This window comes from Podarcis raffonei, chromosome 12 (assembly GCF_027172205.1).
Source record: "Podarcis raffonei isolate rPodRaf1 chromosome 12, rPodRaf1.pri, whole genome shotgun sequence".
Lineage (NCBI taxonomy): Eukaryota > Metazoa > Chordata > Lepidosauria > Squamata > Lacertidae > Podarcis > Podarcis raffonei.
Genome location: NC_070613.1, coordinates 9959053 through 9981397, shown reverse-complemented (window position 1 = coordinate 9981397; position 22345 = coordinate 9959053). Strand labels below are relative to the sequence as shown.

The 22345-nt window shown below is 44.5% G+C and overlaps 1 protein-coding gene across 6 annotated transcripts in view; it reads right to left on the bottom strand.

The window, feature by feature from the left end:
* Positions 1–22345, bottom strand: part of LOC128424082 (sodium channel protein type 5 subunit alpha-like) — a 207287-nt gene that overhangs the window by 31287 nt on the left and 153655 nt on the right. For all 6 annotated transcript variants that reach the window (XR_008332921.1, XM_053409898.1, XM_053409897.1 and 3 more), the window contains 3 exons: positions 19354–19477; positions 14961–15115; positions 14246–14419 (listed from right to left, as the gene is read on the bottom strand). Coding sequence is in view for 5 of the 6 variants with exons in the window: in XM_053409898.1 (XP_053265873.1) it covers positions 14246–14419; positions 14961–15115; positions 19354–19477 (453 nt within the window). In the remaining variant the exon portion in view is untranslated. The remainder of the gene's footprint in view (positions 1–14245; positions 14420–14960; positions 15116–19353; positions 19478–22345) is intronic.

The following is a 22345-nucleotide window of genomic DNA, read 5'->3' as shown; positions in this document are numbered from 1 at the left end:
CAAGGACTTTTGAGTGGGCAACAGAACTTCCCCTCCCTCTCCTCCCCTTGCATTCCCCCAAATTTGTTCTAACCCTCCAGAGCAGATTTGGGGAGAGCACAGGAGATGTGAGGGGAGAGAGGAGGGGAGGGAAGTTCTGCTGCACAGGTGGAAATCATTGTGCTAGCTAGTGGGTCTACTTTACAGTGTCATTCCAAGGAGACAATCAGACAAAACATAGCCACCTGTTGGACCACCAGTAGAGTCCCATCACCACCTCTTGGGACAGTGCCCAAATGGTATTTTAAAAGGGGGGAGGTGCTGCTACTGTAGCTTGTCGCAAGAAGCCTCCGCTCCAATTTTTCCATTTTCTCCACCCCGCCCCCCAGTTTTCTGCCCCAAGTCTTCCTCCTCACCGTCACAAGGTTTTTACAAATCAAATTAGGTTGTTTTAGTAGCCAGCTGGTTGGTTTATGTTTGTGTTTATCACTCTGATTTTATGGCTATTTTGTCATTTTATGTGGTGATTTGTTACGCTTATCTTTACGAGATGAACTCTGCTGCTTCAGTCTTTAACGTACCTTGTCCTGGGCTCCCTTGGGAGGAAGGGCGATTCACAAAACCAACAGCTGAATTGATTAAAGTAACTAGATACAATAGGGGCAACCTCCTTTCATTGACTTGTGCACCTAATTCATTCATGAGTGAGGCAAAACCTTGAGAAGGAGGCACAGCTGGGTGGGAGAACACCTGCTCTGGATGCAGAATGCCCACAGTTCCTGCACTGCAGGCAGTTGGACCAGACAACCCTCAGGGTCCCTTTCCAACTATGACTCTTGTGCACTTAAACCGTGAAATGCACTACAGGTGCTGCTGTCCTCCTGACATAGATTTATCAGGTGTCTGTTCTGTGGATTAGGCAGGGAAAGGCTGCAATAGCTGGCAACTCTTTGCAGCCTTGGACACAGTCCATAGGTTGAGGTGAGTTGACTAAATACTCCGCTGTTGATTTTGGAGGTATTTCATTTCTCCCTGTCAAATTTTATTCATAGGAGAAGCCTCAACCGTATAGGCTTGGCGCTTTGGACTTGATTAAATGTGACCTCGGAAGATATTTTTAAAATAATCAAACAGCTTTCAAAATCCGTGCTGACTGCCCCACATAGCCCAGGCAAACGCGGAAGTCAGCACTTTTCAAAGAGAGCTTCCCTGCCCCCCACCGCTCCCCCCCCCCAATGCAAGCTTGTTAAGCAAGACCTGATTCTTTCCAACACATCTGCTTGAGCCACTCTCTCCCGATGAAAGTTGCACCCATAATCCTGTCCTGCTAGAATGCCACACAGCAGTGCTTCCAAAAGCAAGACTTCCATGCGCCTTCTAGTAATTTGTACAGAATTGGTTTTATGCCTCTGGAAACGCTTGCCGTCTCACTTCACACATTGTTCCTATTAATCACAATTCCCGTTTACAACATTTGTATGATGCCCGATAACAAAAGTTCTCTGAGAGGAAAGTAAAGGCAAGATTCTAAATGCTACGTCAACTTGGGTGGCCATAATCTCTTGGATGAATAAAGCATCCGTTTTTGCACAGGATAACACCCCAGAGCCCTGTGAGGCTGCAAGGCTGACCACTTTTTCTTCCTGACCTGAACTTACTTGCCAATGCAGCTGGAAGAAGTACTGTTAGAAAGATGGAGTGGAGGGGAAGATGGTCAATTCTGCTAGCAAAACCCAGCATTGGTTGCTAGGCATGGAACTAGATCTGAGAGGAGGATGGGGATTAGTGAAATGGCGGCTGCTGTCACATCGGGACATAAAACTATTGTCAAAGAGCAAGCCGACAGTAAATCACACCACAACTCTTTATGAGCAAAAACACAGTCTTTACAGACTTGGCTGAGTGTCAGGCCTAATGAGCAGCTCATGGGGTAGGTCGTACCCCATGATCCAGTTGCCAAGACTCAAAGTCCCTGCTTCTCCACAGCCATCTAAGTCCCCTCATCTATCTCCAGGGCTTTCCCCAAGCAAATTTTCCCTGCATGTGGCCTGGCAGTGTTCCACCTGTTTCAGCTCTCTTCTGGTTCTGTAAGACAATGGGGGAGGTGAGCTTGTTGCAGCAGGAGCGGGAGGCACCCATGACTCTTTGCCAGCCTGACTCAACTCTTCCTCTTGGCTTCACCTGCTTCAGCTTCTGCCTCCGATTCTGGGCTTCTCTCTGCCACAGGCTCTCCCTGCTCACCAAGCCCTGTTACCTCCCCAGCTCCCAACACTTCTTCCCAGCCTTCTCCCTCTGACCCCAGGTTCTGATCCTGCTTTCCTTGGTGGTTCCCCAGCTGGTTCCTCCCACCATTCCTCTGTGTCGAACCGGTCCATGACACCTATGCAGTTCCGCATGGGAAGGGTCACTTGGATGCCTCTTTTCCAGATGAAAGGGGCAGAATCCTCAGAGAGGACCCTTGATCCTATGAACTGCACTGGGGTTGAACATTTTAGGAATATAGGAAGCTGGCATACACTGTCCAACTATTACTCCATCTAGCTCAGCATTGTCCACACTGACTGGGTCTGCAGGGCTTCAGGCATGGGGTCTCTCCCAGCCAGACCTGGAGATGTTGTAGATTGAAGCTGAGACTTACTGCATGGGAAGCAATTGCTCTTCCATTGAGCTACAACCCTACCATTCAGGTAGCCAGCAATGTCCCTGCGACAGCAGCAGCCATTATGCAAATAACCATCTTCCACCGAGAACAATTTGCACGCCTGGCTTCCAATGGGAAGAGGCCGCCATGCTTAAGAGTCCTGGAAAGAAAGGGCCAAGAATGCGTCTGGGAAATCAAAGGCGAGGAACCACCAGCACTTACCCACTGACCTATCCAGGGGCAAAGAGAAAACCTGGTTTAGAATTTACATTAACGTCACATGCTCAATTTCAGTTGCTAAGCTAATGGGGCAGCCATTTCTCTCTCACACCTTCACTGACCTCCCAGGACTGGTTGTGAGGATAATGAAAGGCGGCAAAACTGGATGGTGAACAGTGGCGTAGAACATAAATAATGAGCAGGCCATGTTGTTGTTCCAGACCCTCATTCATATCAGTTCGGAGCCAAGTGAAAGATAAGCTCAAACATCATTAAAGACTTCCTAGCATTTGTCCCAGGGGTATGGCTGCAGATGTGTGGCATTATGTGACACCCAGCCTCGGAGAAGAGGGCACGCAAGGCGAATTCAGGCCAAAAATATGCAGGCTGTCCTCAGCCCCCCTTACCCTCGCTTCTTCCGCACTGAGCCCTCCCGTAATCCTCACCGTTTATAGATGTCCTGGCCCCACCTGTTTCATGCTCTCATTGGCTGCAGACATTTTTAGCTCATCACGGCTGGTGACCTAATGTTAAGCTTTGGGGGAAACCGGTTGCTGGGTATCCACTCAAGCAAAAATTCAATACCTTTTGGCATCCGGACAAACCAGAGCATTTCCATCAGGGCTCTGTTTGTCGGCAATTATTGACCGTCCCCTGTTCGTTCAGATCTGCATCCAAGGGAAGATGCAGAAATTGGAACATTGTGCCTGGGAGAGCCATCGGAAGCGACAGCTCAGGTCACAGACCTAGATCATGTCCACCCCTGTACTTTTAAACCGCATTTAAAGCAGATGCCCCCCCACCGCAAGAATCAAGGGGACTCTAGTGTACCCCCTTTCAGAGCTATGATTTCCAGCACCCTTAACACACTAACATTCACAGGATTCTTTGGGGAAAGCCATGTGATTTCAATGGAGGGTGTGGATGTGGCCCTAGAGAGCCATGGAAGCACAGTCTGTGGAACCTCAGGGGCCGAGCCTTTTCCTCCTTCAACTTTCCCTCCACATCCATCTTTTGCCCATGTGTCTCCTCCATCATAAGGCCTTCTATTGGAATCTGTTTTCTATAACATACTGTACTACAAATATGTACAGTTGTAGATTGGTTTCCAAACAGCTTAGTTCTCGAAGGTTTTGGGTCCCGAACGCCGCAAACCCGGAAGTGACTGTTCCGGGTCTCTGAACTATTTTTGGAAGCTGAATGTCTGGTGGGTCTTCTGCAGCTTCTGATTGGCTGCAGGAGCTTCCTGCAGCCAATCAGAAGCCATGCTTTGGTTTCCGAACGTTTTGGAAGTCGAATGGACTTCCAGAACAGATTCCATTCAACTTCCAAGGTACGACTGTTCTCAGTGCTTTTTTTCTAAAAAAATGTTTAGGGGTACGCTCATTTTCCTACTCATATTGAAATACTGCCCCTCAATGAGGCCAAACTTAAGATTCACAAAATGTTTAGGGGTATGCGTACCCCTGCGTCCCCTCAGGAAAAAACCACTGACTGTACTACAAACCTGAAATATTGCTTCCTTCCTTACAGACTCTCCTGGGTGTCAAGATCAGCTGAGGAGGCCCTCTTGGTAGCTCCACCTCCCTCAGAAGTTCAAGTGGTGGTGGCCTTCTCCGTGGCAGGCCCTCAGCTACCAAATTCCCTCCTCACAGAGGGAATCTAACTCTTAGCGAATGCTTAAGGCATACCTCTTCACCCGGCCTTTGACACCTGAAGGGCCCACCTTATTCCTGTGACTGTAATTTGCTTTGACTGTTTTTAATGTTTCATTGTTGTAACCCGCCCTGGGAACTGATGGTGAAGGGTGTGTAATAAATTTAATAGTAGTAATAATAATAATAAAAAAATAGCCATCCACTTTCCCCCTATTTGGTGTTGAGGATGGAGGCAGTGATGGGCCTTCAATTAAAATACAAAGTGAGCCCCAGGCAATTAAATCCTGCGGAAGCACTGCAAGCGTGGATTCTAACGCTTACCAAAATCTCTCTGAATCAACTGAAAATATGCAGATCAAGAATCATTAGCAAAGTAGACCAAACAATACTATTACTAATCAGCTGTGACAGGGAACGAGCTAAGTATGTAAATGTTGAAACTAAGCACTTTCTAGAGTAGTTTCAGATTCCGTTGAATCACCTGGTGTTAACAACTTCTTGGCAGGAAACATGTACTGCCTGGAGGCTAATTAGTAAAATGCTTCTTTTAGTGTCACTGACTGTAAATTTGCTCTTTTGGTAGCAAAGCTGCATTGTCTGACTGAGAGACGCAACATTATTCACTGTATTCTTCCTGCTTCCAGATTATATCATACATATATTGTTTGTGATCCACCAAATGGTGTGGGATGTTTCTGAACGTTCAGCGGGCCTTCTCTTCTCTCTTCTCTCTCACTCTCACACACCCTATTCCTCCACCTATGACAAACTGTAGGCATGTGTGAACTTTCCCCTATTATTTGTGTATTGTTGTGGTTGGCATTCATCTCTCTTGGGAGACAATGGAGTGTGCCTTTGGGGGTGAAGTCAAACCACTGTGTCAGCAGCACCAAAGGGAGCTCCCCGGGGCACAAGCCTGGGCAGTGTGTCCTGGGCTGCCCAGACAACAAGACCCTCGCTGAGAGACAACAGGACTGCTCAAGGTACCCCAACTATAAAATTGGAGAAATCGAGAGAGATATAGCAGCACCGGCAGCATATCTCTTCTTTCTCGTATTCAAAAATGCAAGAAGGGCTTTTACACTCGCCAGAAGCTCAGCTCTGCCCTCACCAGTCCTGGAAGGATCCTTTAAAAAAGTCCCGTATGCTCAGAGACTTTGTGCCTGTTCACTGGGGGATATAGGAAGCCCAGAGCACTTGTTCTTTAGATGTTCCTTTTATGAAGAGGCACGTAGTGAGACTATTGATCCCCTGCTGGTGAGGCTCGCTGACCCCCCAGAAAAGCAAAAATTTGACCTTTTCCTGTTAGACAAAGATCATAAGACGACCCGGATGATCGCCAGATTCTGTGTACAGATCTGTAGGCGCAGACCATCGCCCAATCCAAACTAGTTTGTTAAGAAAATCCCCAAACTCGGTTCCTTGGGTGACTCTGGGTCATCTCTCTGTGGTAGCTTATCTTAAAGTTTTAAGTGTCTATACGCTTATCACATTTATAAATTTTAAATTTTTTGTTGTACATTGTTTTAAATGTTTGCTTTCCTTCTGGAATTGTACCCCCAAGTGTGTTTTATAAGCTGGGCTACGACCGTAATAAATTATCTATTTATCTAACAAGACCCTCCTCTTGGCCTCACTGATGCGGTCCAAAGGAAAGCAGAGCGAGATGTTTGGCGCCAGCTTAGCTGCAGGAGTTGCCAGAAGGAGACATGCAAGGCGCCATCCAACTGCCTTAGGGACTCCACGCTGGATTTGACAAGGTTTTACTCCTGAGCCTTTTCTTCTGAAGATGTCCCACGAAGCAGCTCTTGGGGAGGGGATGCTTATAGTGGTAGGGCCTCATTCTTAGAATACCCTCTCATAAATAGATTCAGGAGAAGCCTTCATTAATGTGATATATACTGCTTTATTGTACAGGTATTTGGGCTTTTATGCTGGGAATCTCTTATGTTTACTTCCATACCACAGTGCAATTATGTTATTACGTTTTTACGTCAACAATGCCTAGCAAATTTATTTCACGAAGTGTCTCATAGATGCAATAAATAAATAAAAAAGATACCTAGGAACCAAATTAAAACTTCTTTTCATTCAATGAGACTTATTTCCCTGTTTTTACTATTTTATGCTTTTGTAGTTGCTGTTGTTCTCGCTTGCTTTTAATGATGCTTGCATCTGTAACTGGTTGCTGTTTTATTTATTTATTTATTTTAATTGTTCAGTGGGGTTTTTTTTTGTTTTGCTCTTTTGCTCACAGGTCACTTTGGGTACGACTGTAGAAAACTTGACTCATAATGCTTTCAAATAAATGTCAGAAAGACCACTTGCCCCTGTAAAGACCTGAAAGATCAATGGGATCACCTGGGGAAATTCAGCTCGTGTCACCGCCCTAAAGAATATCATAGGGCGGTGATGTGGAAATGGGCATTTCCTGCTACTCCCCCTGTACTGTGGAGTGCTGTTCCCTCTGCTATCAGTTGCTTCAGGTATCTTGTAAAGCAATATACCTAGCCTGTTTGCCCAGGCAGTGCTGGATTTAGGGCAGAGCAGGTGGTTCTTCTGCACAGGGCGCTGAGCCGAGGAGGCACAAAGTAATAATATTAATAAACCTATATTTTACAGGTACCTACCCAAAGTTGGGAGACGCGGGTGGCGCTGTGGGTTAAACCACAGAGCCTAGGGCTTGCCAATTGAAAGGTTGGCAGTTTGAATCCCTGCGACGGGGTGAGCTCCCGTTGTTTAGTCCCAGCTCCTGCCCACCTAGCAGTTTGAAAGCACGTCAAAGTGCAAGTAGATAAATAGGTACCGCTCCGGCGGGAAGGTAGTGTTTTTGTGCGCTGCTCTGGTTCGCCAGAAGCGGCTTAGTCATGCTAAGCACATCAACTGAGAAGGAAGGCAAAAAAAGGCTATACGTTTAGACAAACTCTGTGGGCTTCCTTAACTTGCTAAAGGCTTCTCCTTTAGCAAGTTGGCACCATTGTTATTGCTAGATCCAATGCCACATTGTTCTTAAAGCAATCTGCTGTTTAACAAAAATGCATTGGAAATCCACTACCTTCGCATAAAAGACTTTTAGAAACAACAACATATGATTTGAGTCTGGTGGTGGCTGTTTGGGAACAACTGATTACAGCAGATTGCGCAATTACTGCCAAGGCAACACAAACCTCCATCTTGCTAATCAACAGGGGAAAGAAATCCAGAAAACAATTAAAAGTCATTAGGAGACATCAATGCATCTACTCCATACGGCAACTTCTTTTTCAAGCTGATTTGGCAGAAGGCTGGCACTCAGTCTAATTCTTGAATGAGATGTTGTTAACCTGCTAGCCACTCAAGCGTTGTATAGAAGACTCTCTCTTTCTCTCTCTCTTTTAGCCCAGACGTGTGTGCATTTTGTTAAACTTGTATTGCAGCCAGACATTCTACACTTAATGGGGAAATCCTGGAAGAGGCATAGCTTTCCAGGAAACCATTTGAGAAAGCGGTAGAGCATTCACATTCACACACACACACACACACACACACACACACACACACCCTCCACAAACACAAAGAGAGGGAAGAGCGTTGCTGCCTGTGACAAATGATGTGCATGCAGAGTTGTGCCCTAGAAACACTGTTGATCTAGAACAGCTATGGGGAAACTAGCTAGGCCCTCCAGGCCTCAGAAATTTCATTTTGAGCAAACCACGGCCACCTTTCCTGGGGCGGACTTCGTATTTTGTAGGGCAAGGGAAAGTTCAAGGAAGAATCTTTATTTGCATCCCTGGCTTGAATTCTAGCTGCAGCTGCAAATCATGAGCCCACAACGTCCACTCCTGAGTCTTACTCTGCAGCCAAAAGTCTGCACTTTTTGGATTTGGTGCCTCTTTCTGTCATCCTATGGAAAGTGGTGACTTTGGGCTACAAAGGAATAATCCATAGGCAAGCCAGGGATGCAAAGGAAGAGATGGGGCTGTGAAAGAAGAGCCCTCCTTTGCAGCCACACCTTGACCTTTGACTCAGCTGGTGTCATAGAATGTCAGGTGACTGACAGGTGGACAGGCCCATGCAACTATTAGAGTGGTCTGGCCAGATCTACTTCTCCTCTAGAGCCACATTGTTGTTCTAGAACCATTCATGACCCAGAACCACTGCCCCACACTGATGGTTTCCTCTGCCTAGGGCTGATTACAGATGAAGTGGAAGATCGTTGACTGGGTTTCACCAAGCACTTGCAGTAAATACACAACCCGGGTGGCAACACCATGCTGATTGACACCAGTCCACATGGAAGAGCAGAATCAGCATAGTTGGCACAGTTACAGCTCCACCAAAGCAGCAGTGGTAGCTCTCCGTGCCTTCAACAGGGGATCAAAGCTGACCATGGCTCTCCTAATAATGGACTTGTATGATACATGTGTTTTTGAAGCACCCTGTTTATCACATTCACAGGTGCACATGTGAAAAACTTTTGATGCACACCTTAAAAAAAGGTGGCAGGTGATCACGCCTTACAGCTACAAGGCTTGTCCAACGCTGTGTGTGCAAACTTTAGTTACCACAATGAGACTTTCCCTTCTTCTCCCTGTGCACACTTAAATTTTGTTTTGCAGAATCCCCCAACCCTCTGGATCAGATTTAGAGTTGGGGGAGGCTGCAGGGGAGAACAGAGGAAAGTTAAATTTGAGTAGGTGGAAGTAACAACAGTATTGGCTATGGTAACTTTAGTATCATACAGTGCAACACAATGCATGTTGTTAGGATTTTTATGCAGCCGATGCTGCTGGTGTGATTAGTATAAATCACATGAGATGTCCGTGAAGAGTGTGAGAACGGAAACAAATCCATGCCTGGGAGCAAATGTTTCAAGTCTACAGCCCTCGACTGTGATTTTCAACTGAGGGGGAACTGGCATGTTTGAAAGAAAATTGGGAAGTGCACCTGAAGTTTGGCAGCTAGCCTGGAAAGATTAAGGGTGGAACATACAGAGAGAGAGAGATGAGAGAAGAAGGAAATGAGACCATGAAAATCCAGAGCCCAAGTTACTTGGCAAAACTTTCTGAAGTGCAATGGACTATTATGATAATGGAGCTAATGTTTGAAGTCGCCTTTTGAAAAGATGCGGTGACATGACATATTCTTGCTCAGCAACCTATTTACAAGCTCAATTCCAGGAATATGAAATAAAGGCACTCAGCAAGAGAGCTGATTTTGGGCAAGATGGTCAGAAGAAAGTGATGGAACGCCTGTTGTCAGAAATTGCTTTGTTTTATCTCACACACGGTTTTGCTGGTTATGGTGCATGGGCTGCTCAGATAATATGCATTTTTTTACACAGCTTTTTCAAGTTTTGGTTCTTTTGCTTTTTGCGAAAGAGGCACATTGCTTTGAGATACATTGGAGCCCATTATCAGAGATCATCCTTCAGGGATTCTCTACTGGACAAAAATAGTCTTTAGCTGATGGATTATGGGAGCAAGCAAGAATCTGCTTCAATAATCCACAATGATGAAATGGTTTTTATTGCGCCACATGTAGAAATCAGTGTCAAAGACTTGCCACAGAGCTGGGTAAGTAGTGGGTCAGGGAGCAGGGGGAGGAATGCCCCCAAGCACTGGCTTTAAAAACGAATTGGATTTCCTGCCCTTTTAAGTTGCTGATCTTGTTTTTAGATTTCAGGGTAAAACCGCACATGATGGAAAAGTTCCTTCATTTGAATTCTCTCTTTTTTTTTTTGCTTTTACAAAAAGCAGCCACATGGCCCCCACAATTTTAACTGGGCTTGTGGAAAAGGGAATCTAACTATTTGCCACTATGCAATAGCCCCAAATCAAATTGCCAGCTTTCAAAAAAAAAGAGAGAGGCAAAAAACTGCAGAAGGGAACATTTAATGGTCATAGACATTTAAGCCTTCATGCTTCATCCACCACTGTTTGCAGGTTTGGGGAGGGGAAGCTATTGAAATCAGGGAATTGGTGCAAGCAATGTGTTAGATCCTCCCTCCCTCTGCACTGTGGCCCCAATGCAATTTGGTCCCTCTCCATAGTAGGGGACAGAATGCCAACCTTGTGTTTAGTTTTACTTTTCAGTAAAAAAAAAAATTATCAGCCCCAGGCAACAACCACTAAAAGGGGACTCTGTTGGAGCCAGAAGGTAGCTCCACCTCACTGAAATTTTTCCTCCATTCTACTCAAATCACTGAAAGGTCTCCTCATGCGTTAGGGTTCATATTTCATCTAAGCACTACTCTCAACACTTGAAAAGCCACAAGTGCTAAGTGTGATCTTGTATGCTGCTCAGAATTTATTTATTTTTTTAAAGGAACTCTGTCCACAATAAAGTGGTTCTCGGTATCAAAAGGTGAGAAGGAGGAGGTCCCATGTTTCCAAATTTAGGTAAATTAAAATATTAATAGGGAGGCTGGAAGGAGGAGAACAATATTACCTGTACCACATAAGATATTAAGGACACAACAGAATATAAATGAGCAGGAAATAGATGGGGAGCACCCAATGGAAGAAATCTGCACAGGAGGGGGATGTTGACCAGTTGAGTCTGGAGAATACCTGGTCCGTAAATGGTGTGTATAGGTAACAATGGCATCATAATTAGTCTGCAGCATCTACAAATGGCATGGATTGTGTAAATAAGCCCCTTCCTACTGAAATGAGAGATGTGTGACCTACAGAAGGGCCTTGTCCAATATTTGCTAAGCAAACCTACCTAAGAACATAAGAAAAGCCCTGCTAGATCAGACCAAAGGCCTATCTAGTCCAGCATCCTGTTCCCATAATGGCCAAGCAGACTGCTGTGGGAAGCAGCCCCCTAGTAAGACATGAGTGCCACCGCCATCCACCCTAGTGCTCCTCAGCAACTGGTGTCCAGAGGCAAAGGTGAAAAGGTAAGGACCCCTGGACAGTTAAGTCCAGTCAAAGGTGACTGTGGGGTGTGATGCTCATCTCACTTCAGGCCGAGAGAGCTGGCGTTTGTCCACAGACAGCTTTACAAGTCATGTGGCCAATATGACTAAACCACTTCTCACACAATGGAACACCATGATGGAAACCAGATCGCACGGAAACGCCGTTTACCTTCCCGCCACAGTGGTACCTATTTATCTACTTGCACTGGTGTGCTTTCAAACTGCTAGGTTGGCAGAAGCTGGGACAGAGCAATGGGAGCTCACCCCGTTGCAGGGATTCGAACCACCGAACGTCTCATCAGCAAGCCCAAGAGGCTCAGTGGTTTAGACCACTGACATGCAAGATTATATGCAACTATCGTAACTAGTATTCCTTCAGGAATCTGTCTAGTCCCTTTTTAAAACCATTGAAGCTTGTGGCCATCACCACAGCTTGTGCTGGCAAACCCCATAGTACTAAATGCATTATGCAAAGAAGTCCTTCCCTTTGTCTATCTGAAACCTCCCACATTTCACCTTCATTGGATGGTCAGCCCCTGGTTCTAGAATTAAGAGAGATGTAGAAAATCCAGGCTTTTCATGGTTGGTGAGAAATTATGCAACGGTATAAAACCAATGAAACCCAATTTAGTAGTGTGATGGCTGCAGAAACAGTTTACAACTCAGCAGCCCCAATGACCCACACCCTATTGCAAATCTGTGCAGTATGGAAGGCACCATTCTTCTGATAGCTCAACAACCCTCTTCCTAACAGCAGGAGCAATGTCTAACACTTTGTGAGCATTGATTGGAGCAAAGAGGAAGCTAAGTGCCCCCCAAGGCAGTGCTGGGGTACTCGTGTATGGTTGCAACTACAGGAAGAAGTGGCTGCCAGCCTCAAATGTTTCCACTGTTCTGTTTTCTGCAGAATGTCATGCCTTCTAATAGGCGACTGCTGCATCGTCATGTCTCCTCCTTGGCCCTTATCTTCTGGGTTTGATTTTAAAAGGGGTCCCGGGCGAACATCAGCAGTGGGCCCTGATGGGATGTAGGGGACTCGGGCAGCTGAAGGAGAATGCCATGTGCTGACAGCAGGACTGATTGGGTAGCTAAGAACTTGCAAGGAACATGAAAAGGAATGCCACACTGCTACTACCAGGGCCACATATCCAAGCAGCATGTGAACTACATGAATGGCAGGCAGTTGGGAGGAAGGAACGTTTGTGCCTTGATTTCCTCAGCACCCTTGTCACAGCCACAGCACTGGGAGCAGCAACTGTTGGGAACACAGTGAGGAGAGAAGCTGGGAAAGAGAAGAACCAAACCAAGAGTGAAAACGAGGAGCCCTTGCTTGGGGGAGGGGACCCACCTGCACCTTGAGATCTTTTAAGGGATGCCTGCTCTTCCCCCAATACCATTCTCTTGGGCCCATAACCTGTCATGGAATCTCTAGATGTGCCCAGAGTCCATAGAATCTCCAGGCTCTAGAGTCAAAATCTGGTCAGGGATTCTGGGGAGGGCACATGAAATAGAGTTAAAATGGCAACATTTGTACCAAAAAAGACATTGGGAGAACCTTGGTTTAAAACCCCCAGAATGATTAAAGGCCTTTTGAGGCAGAAATCTCTGCCTGAGAAGACTGGCTAAGATGTATAAAGTAGAATCAGATTTGTGTTGGAAGTGTAAAGAAATGGAGGGAACTTTTTTTATATGTGGTGGGCACGTAAAAAGGTTAAAGAATATTGGGAAATGGTTTATAATGAGATAAAAAAAATGCTTAAAACAACCTTCCCCAAAAGACCGGAGGCATTTTTGCTAGGAATCATTCAGACAGAGGTTCCTAGGTGTCAGAAAAACTTATTTATGTATGCAACAACGGCGGCCCGAGTTTTGATAGCCCCAAAGTGGAAAGTGTGGAAGGTCCCAACTAAGGAGGATTAGCAATTTAAGAGGATAGAATATGTGGAACTAGATGGTCTAATGTGAAGAATAAGAGAGCAATAAGAAGATGTATTTAAAGAGGAGTGGAAAATCTTTGCTGAATATATGGAAAATAATTGTGAAAACACAGGCAGCATTAAGGTAAATTCAACAGTATAATAAACACTTGAGTGATGTAAGATAGGAGAACTGAATAAAATGGCTATAGTAAAATATGCAGGAATGGTGGATAAATTAAATGGATCACGGAAGGTGAAGTCGCTGTATGTATGGTATTGTGTAAGATGTTTATTTTGACCACAACCTTCCCTGCCACAGAGATGCCCTGGTGAGTTTCATCACCCAAACGGCTTTATGGTTAGGATAGAAGCATTTCCTAAGAACCAGCCTAAATAAGCTCCCTCAAATTTGAAACCATTGCTCCATATGCCCTCTTCAGAAGTTCTGGTACAACAGTGTCCCTTTCTTTTACCTTGCTGAGAATCCTTAAAGCATGAGGTGGCCATATACATTTAAAATTCCTGTACTTTGAGTTTGGCAGAAATATCAGCTTTGAATGGTTTCTTGTGAATGCGGTGAAGGGGGACTGCTATCACAAATCATCACTGTCTAACAGTCTGGTATTCTATGGGAGTTTTGCTAAGGGCTCTCAGCTCAGATGTCACCACTGAATGATCCCTTTACCTCTTGCATCTATAGATTTCATTTTACAGTGAAAAGAATGGCAAATTCTATCATTTCACGTTATACTTTTTTTTAAAAAAACACCCTAATGCCACAAGTGCATTTTAAGCTGTCCTTCATAGGACCCAAATGTAACTCAATCCACATTCAAACTGTGAACTGTGTTCACGTAGCTCAAAACTGAACTCATTCGACATTGCTGTATGAACCGACCCAGAAGGAAAACACAATACTTACATCTACAATGAGGAAATCAAGCCAACACCAGGCATTGGTGAAGTACTTCTTAAAGCCATAAGCTACCCATTTCAGAAGCATCTCTAGAACAAAGATGTAAGTGAAGATCTTGTCAGCATATTCCAACATGGTTTTAATGTTCTTTTTCTTGTCGAGGTAGATGTCTTCAAATGCCTGGAAGTAAAAAGTGGTGAATTAGAGTGCTACATTCTCCAGATGTTGTCTTTGGGGGGGAATTCTTTTTCTTTAATAAAAGGCTCTGTGAATAAATGACTACATGCCACTGAATATTTATACTGATTATTACCCTGTCAGAATTGACCAATGAAGCCATATGGTGGCAAACAATGAATTCATGAATCTACTGTTTGTTCTGCAAGAAATATGATAATTTGCAACCCTGGTGTGTGTGGAGGGGTATATGCAGTGTTGCACTAGGATCTTGGGCAGAGATGCTTCCCATCACCTGCCAACTGATCCTTTAAACAAGAGATGTCAGGAATTCTTCCCTGGCTTGGATTTAACCCAAGCTATAGAAGAACTCAGGGGTCTAATTAATGCTCGCTTCTTATTAGAGATGGGGATTATAAATGCCTGAAATTTATATCCAATCTTAAAGTAAAGCAAGCTTCGCTGGCATGTCTTCTCTCAACACACAACCACACATATTTCAAAGTCTAACGCAGTAAGGGAAAAGAACAAGTTTTAAGCTTACCAGAGCTCCACTGCTCAGGAGAATCATAAATATGATGAAAGTTTCAAACCAGCTGTGTTCAACTATTTGGTAGCACGTTTTCCTCAGTCTCCACCAAATCTTGCCAGGAAATTTTGTGGTGTCTACTGAACAGCACGGGAAGAATCGGACACAAGCTGAAATGATAAAGGAAGACCAGAAAGAGTTGTTTAATGCTAGGAGCTACTAGGAGGGCTCTCCTTTGTCCCAATTTAAAAACAAAAGAAAGGCCTGCTGGATCAGGTCTATGGTTCACCTAGTGCAATAGCCCACCTAGTTCTGTTCCCAATGTGGCCACTTTTATCTGTCCTGAATCTGACAATATTCAGCACCACTGGATGTGCCTAAGTTCTAGGGCAACGAAAGAGGGATAAAAACTTTTCTCTATCCACTAACTCCATGCCATGCGTAATTTTAGGCACTTCTACCATGTCACCCCTTACTCGCCTCAACATTATTAAACGTCTTAATCTTGTACAGAGTGCTACTGTGCATGAATGCAGTCTTCAGTCCCTTCAGTTTACTGAAGTTCATTTCTGTCTTTCTGTTCATCTTCCACTTCATTACAGACTTTCATAGACTCACACAAATGGAAGGGGTCTTGTAGGCCATCTGGTCCAACCCACAACTCAATGAAAGAAACCTAGAGCTAGAGCAACCCCAGTAGATGGGTTTCTACTTCTTGAGGCAACCGTTTCCATTGTAAAACCACTCTTGCTGTCTATCTCTTGGTGTTGAACAAAAATCTACCCCCTAGTAACATTAAGCCCATTAATGGGATGCAACCTGGAAGAAATGGGCTCATGGCTCATTTACGAATAACTAATCTATGCTTATCCATAGTCTTGGTAAATTTAATTATGCACATTATCTATTTTAGTCTTTATGGTTTTTACTGAAATATATGGTTCCTATGACCCAATTTATAGCCTTTGGTTCTGCAAAAAACAGATACAGAAAAGAATAGTTCTACTATGATGAAAATGGTGAATTGAAAGGCATTGTGGGGAAAGGCCTTAACTGGCTAAGTCGGGGATGGGGAACCTGTGGCCCTTCAGATGTTATTAGATTCCAACTCCAATCAGCCTCAGCCAGCTTGGCCAACGGTCAGGGGTGATGGGAGTTGTAGTCCAATGGCATCTGAAGGGCCATAGGTCCCCCATCCCTGAGGTAAAGCAGCAGCTTTGCCTCCTTCCTATACTTATTGTCAATGGTGAATAACATCTAACTTACAATGTTCGATGTGACTCATTGACAGCAGGTACAGCGTTGCCAGCATCCCTGTAGCTCTGTTGGGCAATGTGTTCCAGAGATGGCAATGCTTTTGACGCCATTTAAACGATCCTTATCATTCACACAGACACTGTCACCTCCCCCCACAATAGGGAACATTTAAAGTCCTTTCCATTGAATGCAGTCATTTTCTTTTCATAGTGGACAGGTCCCCTTTCCCGCCCCACCCAGCTCTAGGCTTTCATTCAAAAATCCTAACTTAAATCACAATAAAATCTCTCTCTGTGTGTGTACATGCATGCAAGCTGAGCGTAGTGTATACTAGAACAGCAGGCTTTTACTGCTGCTACAAGTGGAAGATAATTCCAGGTTGTCACAGCTCAGGAAAGCTCAATCAGAGAAAAACATCTGCAAATGAATTAAAGGCTAGAAATGGCCAATTTATTGTACATTTAATAGAAATATTCTAAGCCTTGAGCAGAGGGCCAAAGGAGATGTGATGCTTATCACGTAGTCTGCCCATATGTAGCCGGTTTTTTTAAAAATAGCAATAATTCCAAAATAGCCCACATATATCACACTCTTTTCTCCAGACAGTGTTTCGCTGTTGACTTAGAAGGTGGCTGTACTTGCTCTAGTCCCACCCCCTTTAATTCCATTGCCTTTCCATCCACTCTTTTATCACATAAATCACACTAAGAGGGTGGTGGGCTCGGGGAATCTATTATTTGCATGATTTTTAACATGGTGGGATAAACTGGAAGAAACACAAGTACCATGGCTTCTGTGGGGGCAGATCCACCAAAGGTGGAAAGAGAAGAGGCAACACATAAACTTTCAGAGTTTGAAGGGTTGGTGAAACACTGTAATAGTAATGCTATGGGTTTAATTTCAAGACTATAACATAGTTATTGCTATTAGAAGCGAATGGTACAGAAGGCAAGATTTGAGTTTAAAACTGAAGGGACAGAAATGGCAGGCAGGATGGAACAAATCCCCATTTAGGTAAATCTCAGTTAGAGACTAAGAAATGGAATTTTAAATGGTTCATAGGTAGTGCTTAACACCACAGAGGTTATCCTGTATAAATTCTACACTATCACCATACCGTTGGAGGGCATACCAGCTGGTAGGAACTTATAGACATCTCTGGTGGGATTGTGGAAAAGAATACAAGTTCTGGATCTCCATTTAAGGAGATTAACACAAATTGTAGCATAATACCCACCCCACAACTGGCTCTTCTAAACATCTAGGAAGAGAATGCTTAGGAATTATGTGTAAGGAGTTGATTATCCATTTGCTAACTGTGGCCAGAGCCACAATAGCCTGGCTTTAAGACTCATCACAATTACCCACAGAAACAAGTTGAAATACAGCTGCTTCAAGGGTGTGTGTGTGTGTTGTGTCCTCCCCACATCCGGGCCCCAGTTAACAACCTGGCCAAAGCACTTTGGGCCAATTGCAGCTTCTGAGTACTCTTCAAAGTCAGCTACAAAATCCAGAGCGCACTACATTAATCCAGATGTGATGTAACTAAAGGTGTTTCACTGAGGCCAGAACTGCAGTCTCCAGAAATGGGTGTGTTTTGCACACCAGCCTCAGCTGGGCAAAGCACCGAAATTCAAAGCCAGGTCCAAATGAACCCCTCCCCTCCAAGCCATGTGCCTGCATTTTCAAGGGAAGACCTACCCCTCTTCTGATGGACTGACCAAGAGCACCTCTATCTGGTCTGGATTAAGGTCTGTTTGTTTTCCCACATCCAGTCCCCTGGTGCTGGATTTCCACAATCTCACTTGAATGAGATGGACAGCTGGGATAGAGTTGGGTGTCAGCTACAAACTGGTGACGCCAAACCCCAAATCACCTCCACTAGTGTTACATCGTCATACCACACCCTTTTCTGACAAGTGAATTCATGTTGGGCTGTTGCATTTAAGCAGAGCTGCCAAGAAAATGTCTGGGAACTACAGACATCCCCTTGCCCTGCAGGGTTTCTACTACCTCATTTGATCATCCTTCACATGCCAAAATGCCGTTCTGCTGACTGTAGGGGCTCTTGCATTTCTTGCAAGTTATCCCCATCTGATCCCCACTAAGCAGGCTTGTTTCTGAATTAAATAATCCTCTGGGATATGCACGCTCCTGGATATATGACAGTTTAGCTCACCTTATTCTCCCACTCCTCCCTCCCTCCCCACCTTCCAACACATCAGGAAGAACCTCATGGAACAATCAGTTGCAACAGAGACTCAAGGCTGTCAAGTGATTGCATTTGTTAACTGGAGAATTAGACAGCAAAAATCTACATTGCATCCCTGTCTTTTCAGTGGCAGGTGGAGTTGAGTGTTTACCAAACACAGGCATGTTTTCATCTTAAGAGTGAAAAAGGCATCTTGGCTGATGCAATCATCTCAAGGTTACAGGAAACACCCGTGAATCGGCTTGGTGTAATCCAGTGGTGAGAAGCAAGGGTGGAACTGGGGCAGCTACAAATCTATCATCTATCTATTTATCTATCTATCTATCTATGCTTCAGGGGGCCAGTGGGTGAAGGAGACAGCCTCACAACAGCTTCTCCCTTCCCCTCGTTTGGGGGTCATCAACCCTCCTGGATCCCAAGGGCCGCTGGGACTGCTGAAGGATCTGTGCCTTGGATGCATGTTTTTTGCACCATGGCGGTGCTGGAGATTGCAGGACCCTTGATTTCTGTGGATTAGCCAATAGAGACAGGTGTGATCTGTGCTTTGATGGTGGTTTCATTAATGTGAGATTTTTTGTTTCACATATTGTTTGGGAAAGCACAAATTAGGTAAGTTCATCTTTCAGTGTGAACGGAATCAAATTTCTCCCAGATTCCTTCTTCCAGGTAACTGGTTCCATAATTAAACTACTCTTGCCATCATCAGTTTTCATGTAATGTTCAACCAACAAGTTTAGATCTGCAAGTTTAGATCTGCTTCCTGCAAGTTTAGATCTACTCCTGCCCTCTGGGGCAGCAGCAGATAGCAAGTTTCTGCCCTCTTTTCTGTGATTCTCCAGCTTCAACCTGAAGTGGAATAGCCCAGGAAAGCTGTGACAGTTCTGATCATGCGTTTCTAGCTTAAAGTCAGGAAAAGAAATGAAAGCAGCCCATCCTTACGTTCTGGGAAGCAGTCTTCTGGTTCCATCATCTCTTCTGCCAGCTCAGGCATCTGCTCCAGAAGCTCTGGCGGGATTGCCAGGTCCACTGTGCTTCCTTCCGACAGACTGATTTCATCAAACTTCTAGGGGAGAAACGGGGGCAAAGGTGAGGAGAGGAAGAACATTAATCAGTCTCCTCTTAGCGGAAGTGGCTGTGCTTTAAAGAAGCAGCCAGCGATGGATGATTCAGCCAGCTGGAGAGAGGATGAAAGGAAGAAAAGATTTGCTCATGCATTTTCATACAACACAGTGACCATTGCAAAAGGGATGCAGCATACGACAAATGAACAAAATATGTAAAAATGAAACAACTGCACAGCAGCGTTTTGTAATAAAGGAGACGTCTTTGCTTAGCAATTGGAAAGATTAAGATAAGTGCCAATTTCAAAGGAGATCTGTGTTTCTGTTTGCATATAGGTTCAGAAAATGCAAATTAAGTAAGAGTGCGTTAAAATGAGAACTGAATACTTTTTGTTTAAAAAATAGCTTCTATTAATATATAGCCCTTCCCAATAGAAATACAGAAATGTAAAACTAATGTGCCATGTGGCTTACCTCCCTATTCCACTTATAACATGACATGGGTGCAGGTTCATAACCTTCTTCCAAGAACTGAATAAATTTACCCACCAGTCCTTAACTGGTCCTCCATGGGGGCGGGAGGAGGTTCAAATACAGAGGAAAATAGCATGTCTGGAAGAAGTCTAGAATGCTTCTTCCTAACATCTAGTTTTCTTGGTGCAGTTAGGAGCATCCATCCACACCTTTCCCCACTGGCAGTCCTTGGTATGTCTTTTCTGACACACTCCCAGTTCATCTATGGTGACAGTAAGGCCTACCAACTTGGCCAGAGCCTTCCACCATCTGAGAGCACATTCTAGAATACGGCCCAGAATCCTTTGCAGAAGGCAAGTGTTATGTACTGAGTTGAATAGGATCCAAACTGCAGCAGTCTGATTGGTCCTAGAACAATAGGATCCAAAAGGCAGCAGTCTGATTGGTCCTAGAACAATAGGATTCAGAATGCAGCAGTCTGATTGGTCCTAGAACAATGCAGCAGTATGATTGGTTGGCAGGAACTACCCAATCATGCTCCAGATAGAAGTGAACCCACAACCTGATTGGCTTACAGTAGAATTCCGGAATTAGCCAATCATGTGCAGCCCGTTGTGTAAATAATGTATATAAAGCAGATACTTTGAGGGGACTTTCATTCCTCCTCACCACTATGAGCTGAATAAAGAGCATGAAATCACTTTGCGACTCTGAGTATATTTCAGCAAGATTCCTGGAATATGTGCTCATAGGTTCCTCAGCAAGCAGAGGCAGAAAATGTTTACTGCTCCCATGGATAAATATCACTTGGTGGTTCAAATCTTATTGCGTCCTTGGTCTTTAAACATTTTCATGAGCTCCTGTGCTGCCAAAGCACAAAGGGTGTTGGGTTTGTTGTTGCTTGTGTGGTTGATATTCCAGGATAAAAAGGAAGAAATATCAACCACCTAGCTTTCAAAGAGCAATCTGGAACTGCCTCCATATGGACAAATCTGCCTCTTCAGCAATGTCTGAGAGAAGAGATGATCTTTACCTTGTGGCTAATTGCAGCCTCCTGCTTCTCTCCCACCCCTTCCCCCGCCCCAATTCAAATGAATCCACCAGACAGAGAAAAAGCACTACCTTCAGAAGAAGAGATTAAGGGCAGAAATAACAGCTCTCTGGAGATTTACGTGAAAAATGCTCCTAAAAAAACAAAACCCTTCTGCAATGGAAATGAAAACATCTGAGCAGCTGATTATTTGGCTGTTGCAGACTTCCTGGGAACATAAAAGATGGGGCCATTTTCAGGAACTGAGATCCTGTTTCAAAGATGGATTATGAAGGGAGACCAAGATGGACACTTTTTAAAGAAAAGGTTTGGTAAACCAAGTTATACGGATGACTACAGCCCAAACTAGACAAGAAGTAACAAAGGCTGCATACACTGCATATGTCTTCCCCCCAAAGAACCATGGGAAAGCTGCAGTTTCTTATGGGTGCTGTAGCTCTGAGAGACTGCAAACTACAACTCCCCGGATTCTTTGCGGAAAAGCAATGTGCTTTTTAATCTATGGCGTGACCAAAGTTTTCCTTAGTAGGGAAATAATAGCTCTGGGTGGAATAGTGGTGGTGGGGTAGTTAACCCCCTGCAGTACTGAGGTCCCAATCCAAAAGCCCCTAGGAGCTGTAAAGATCTCCAATGTCTCATCTAGTGATGCCCTTAGAAACTGACTACTTTTTGATATAACATCCCAGGGTCCCTGTTTGTCTGTCTTCTCCTATTAAAATGCTTGAAAAGAAGGCAGGGGGAGTTGGAACTACCATACCACACTTTGAAAAGAAGGAGTAAGCGCGATACAAGGCAGGCAATGCAGGAGTGCTTGCAGTGTTTGCTTTGATAACAATGGCCTGCTTTGAAGATGGTGATTTGGTGCTCTGGGAGAGGGTGCTCAAACCCATCCTTCAGTTCAGATCCCTCCTGCCCCCCAAAGTTAATCAGAGTAAACAACCTCACAACAACCCCCAAATTAACACACCAGCCTCACTAGAGGAAGGAGTGAAGCACCATCTCTAATAGCACTGTGTCTCTGATCTTTAAATCAGCTCAGCCAGACTTCAAAATGAGAAGGAAAAGGCACCAAGGACCACCCAGCCCCCCTTTTCTCATATGGTTTAGCTTTAAGTCCCTTAAAGAGACTCCAAAAAGAAAACATTAGATTAACCGAGCAGGTGAACAGAAAAAATACATTGGTTGTTGCATCAGCATGCATAAGCCCCAGCCTGATAACCTGACAGTGACAAAAGGAAAGATTATAATATCTGCAAAACTCAGCAGCACAGCCGCAGGAGGGATGAGAGAGGAACCAGAAACGAAGCAGCACAATTAAAAAGCAACAACAACAGTGCATTGCAAG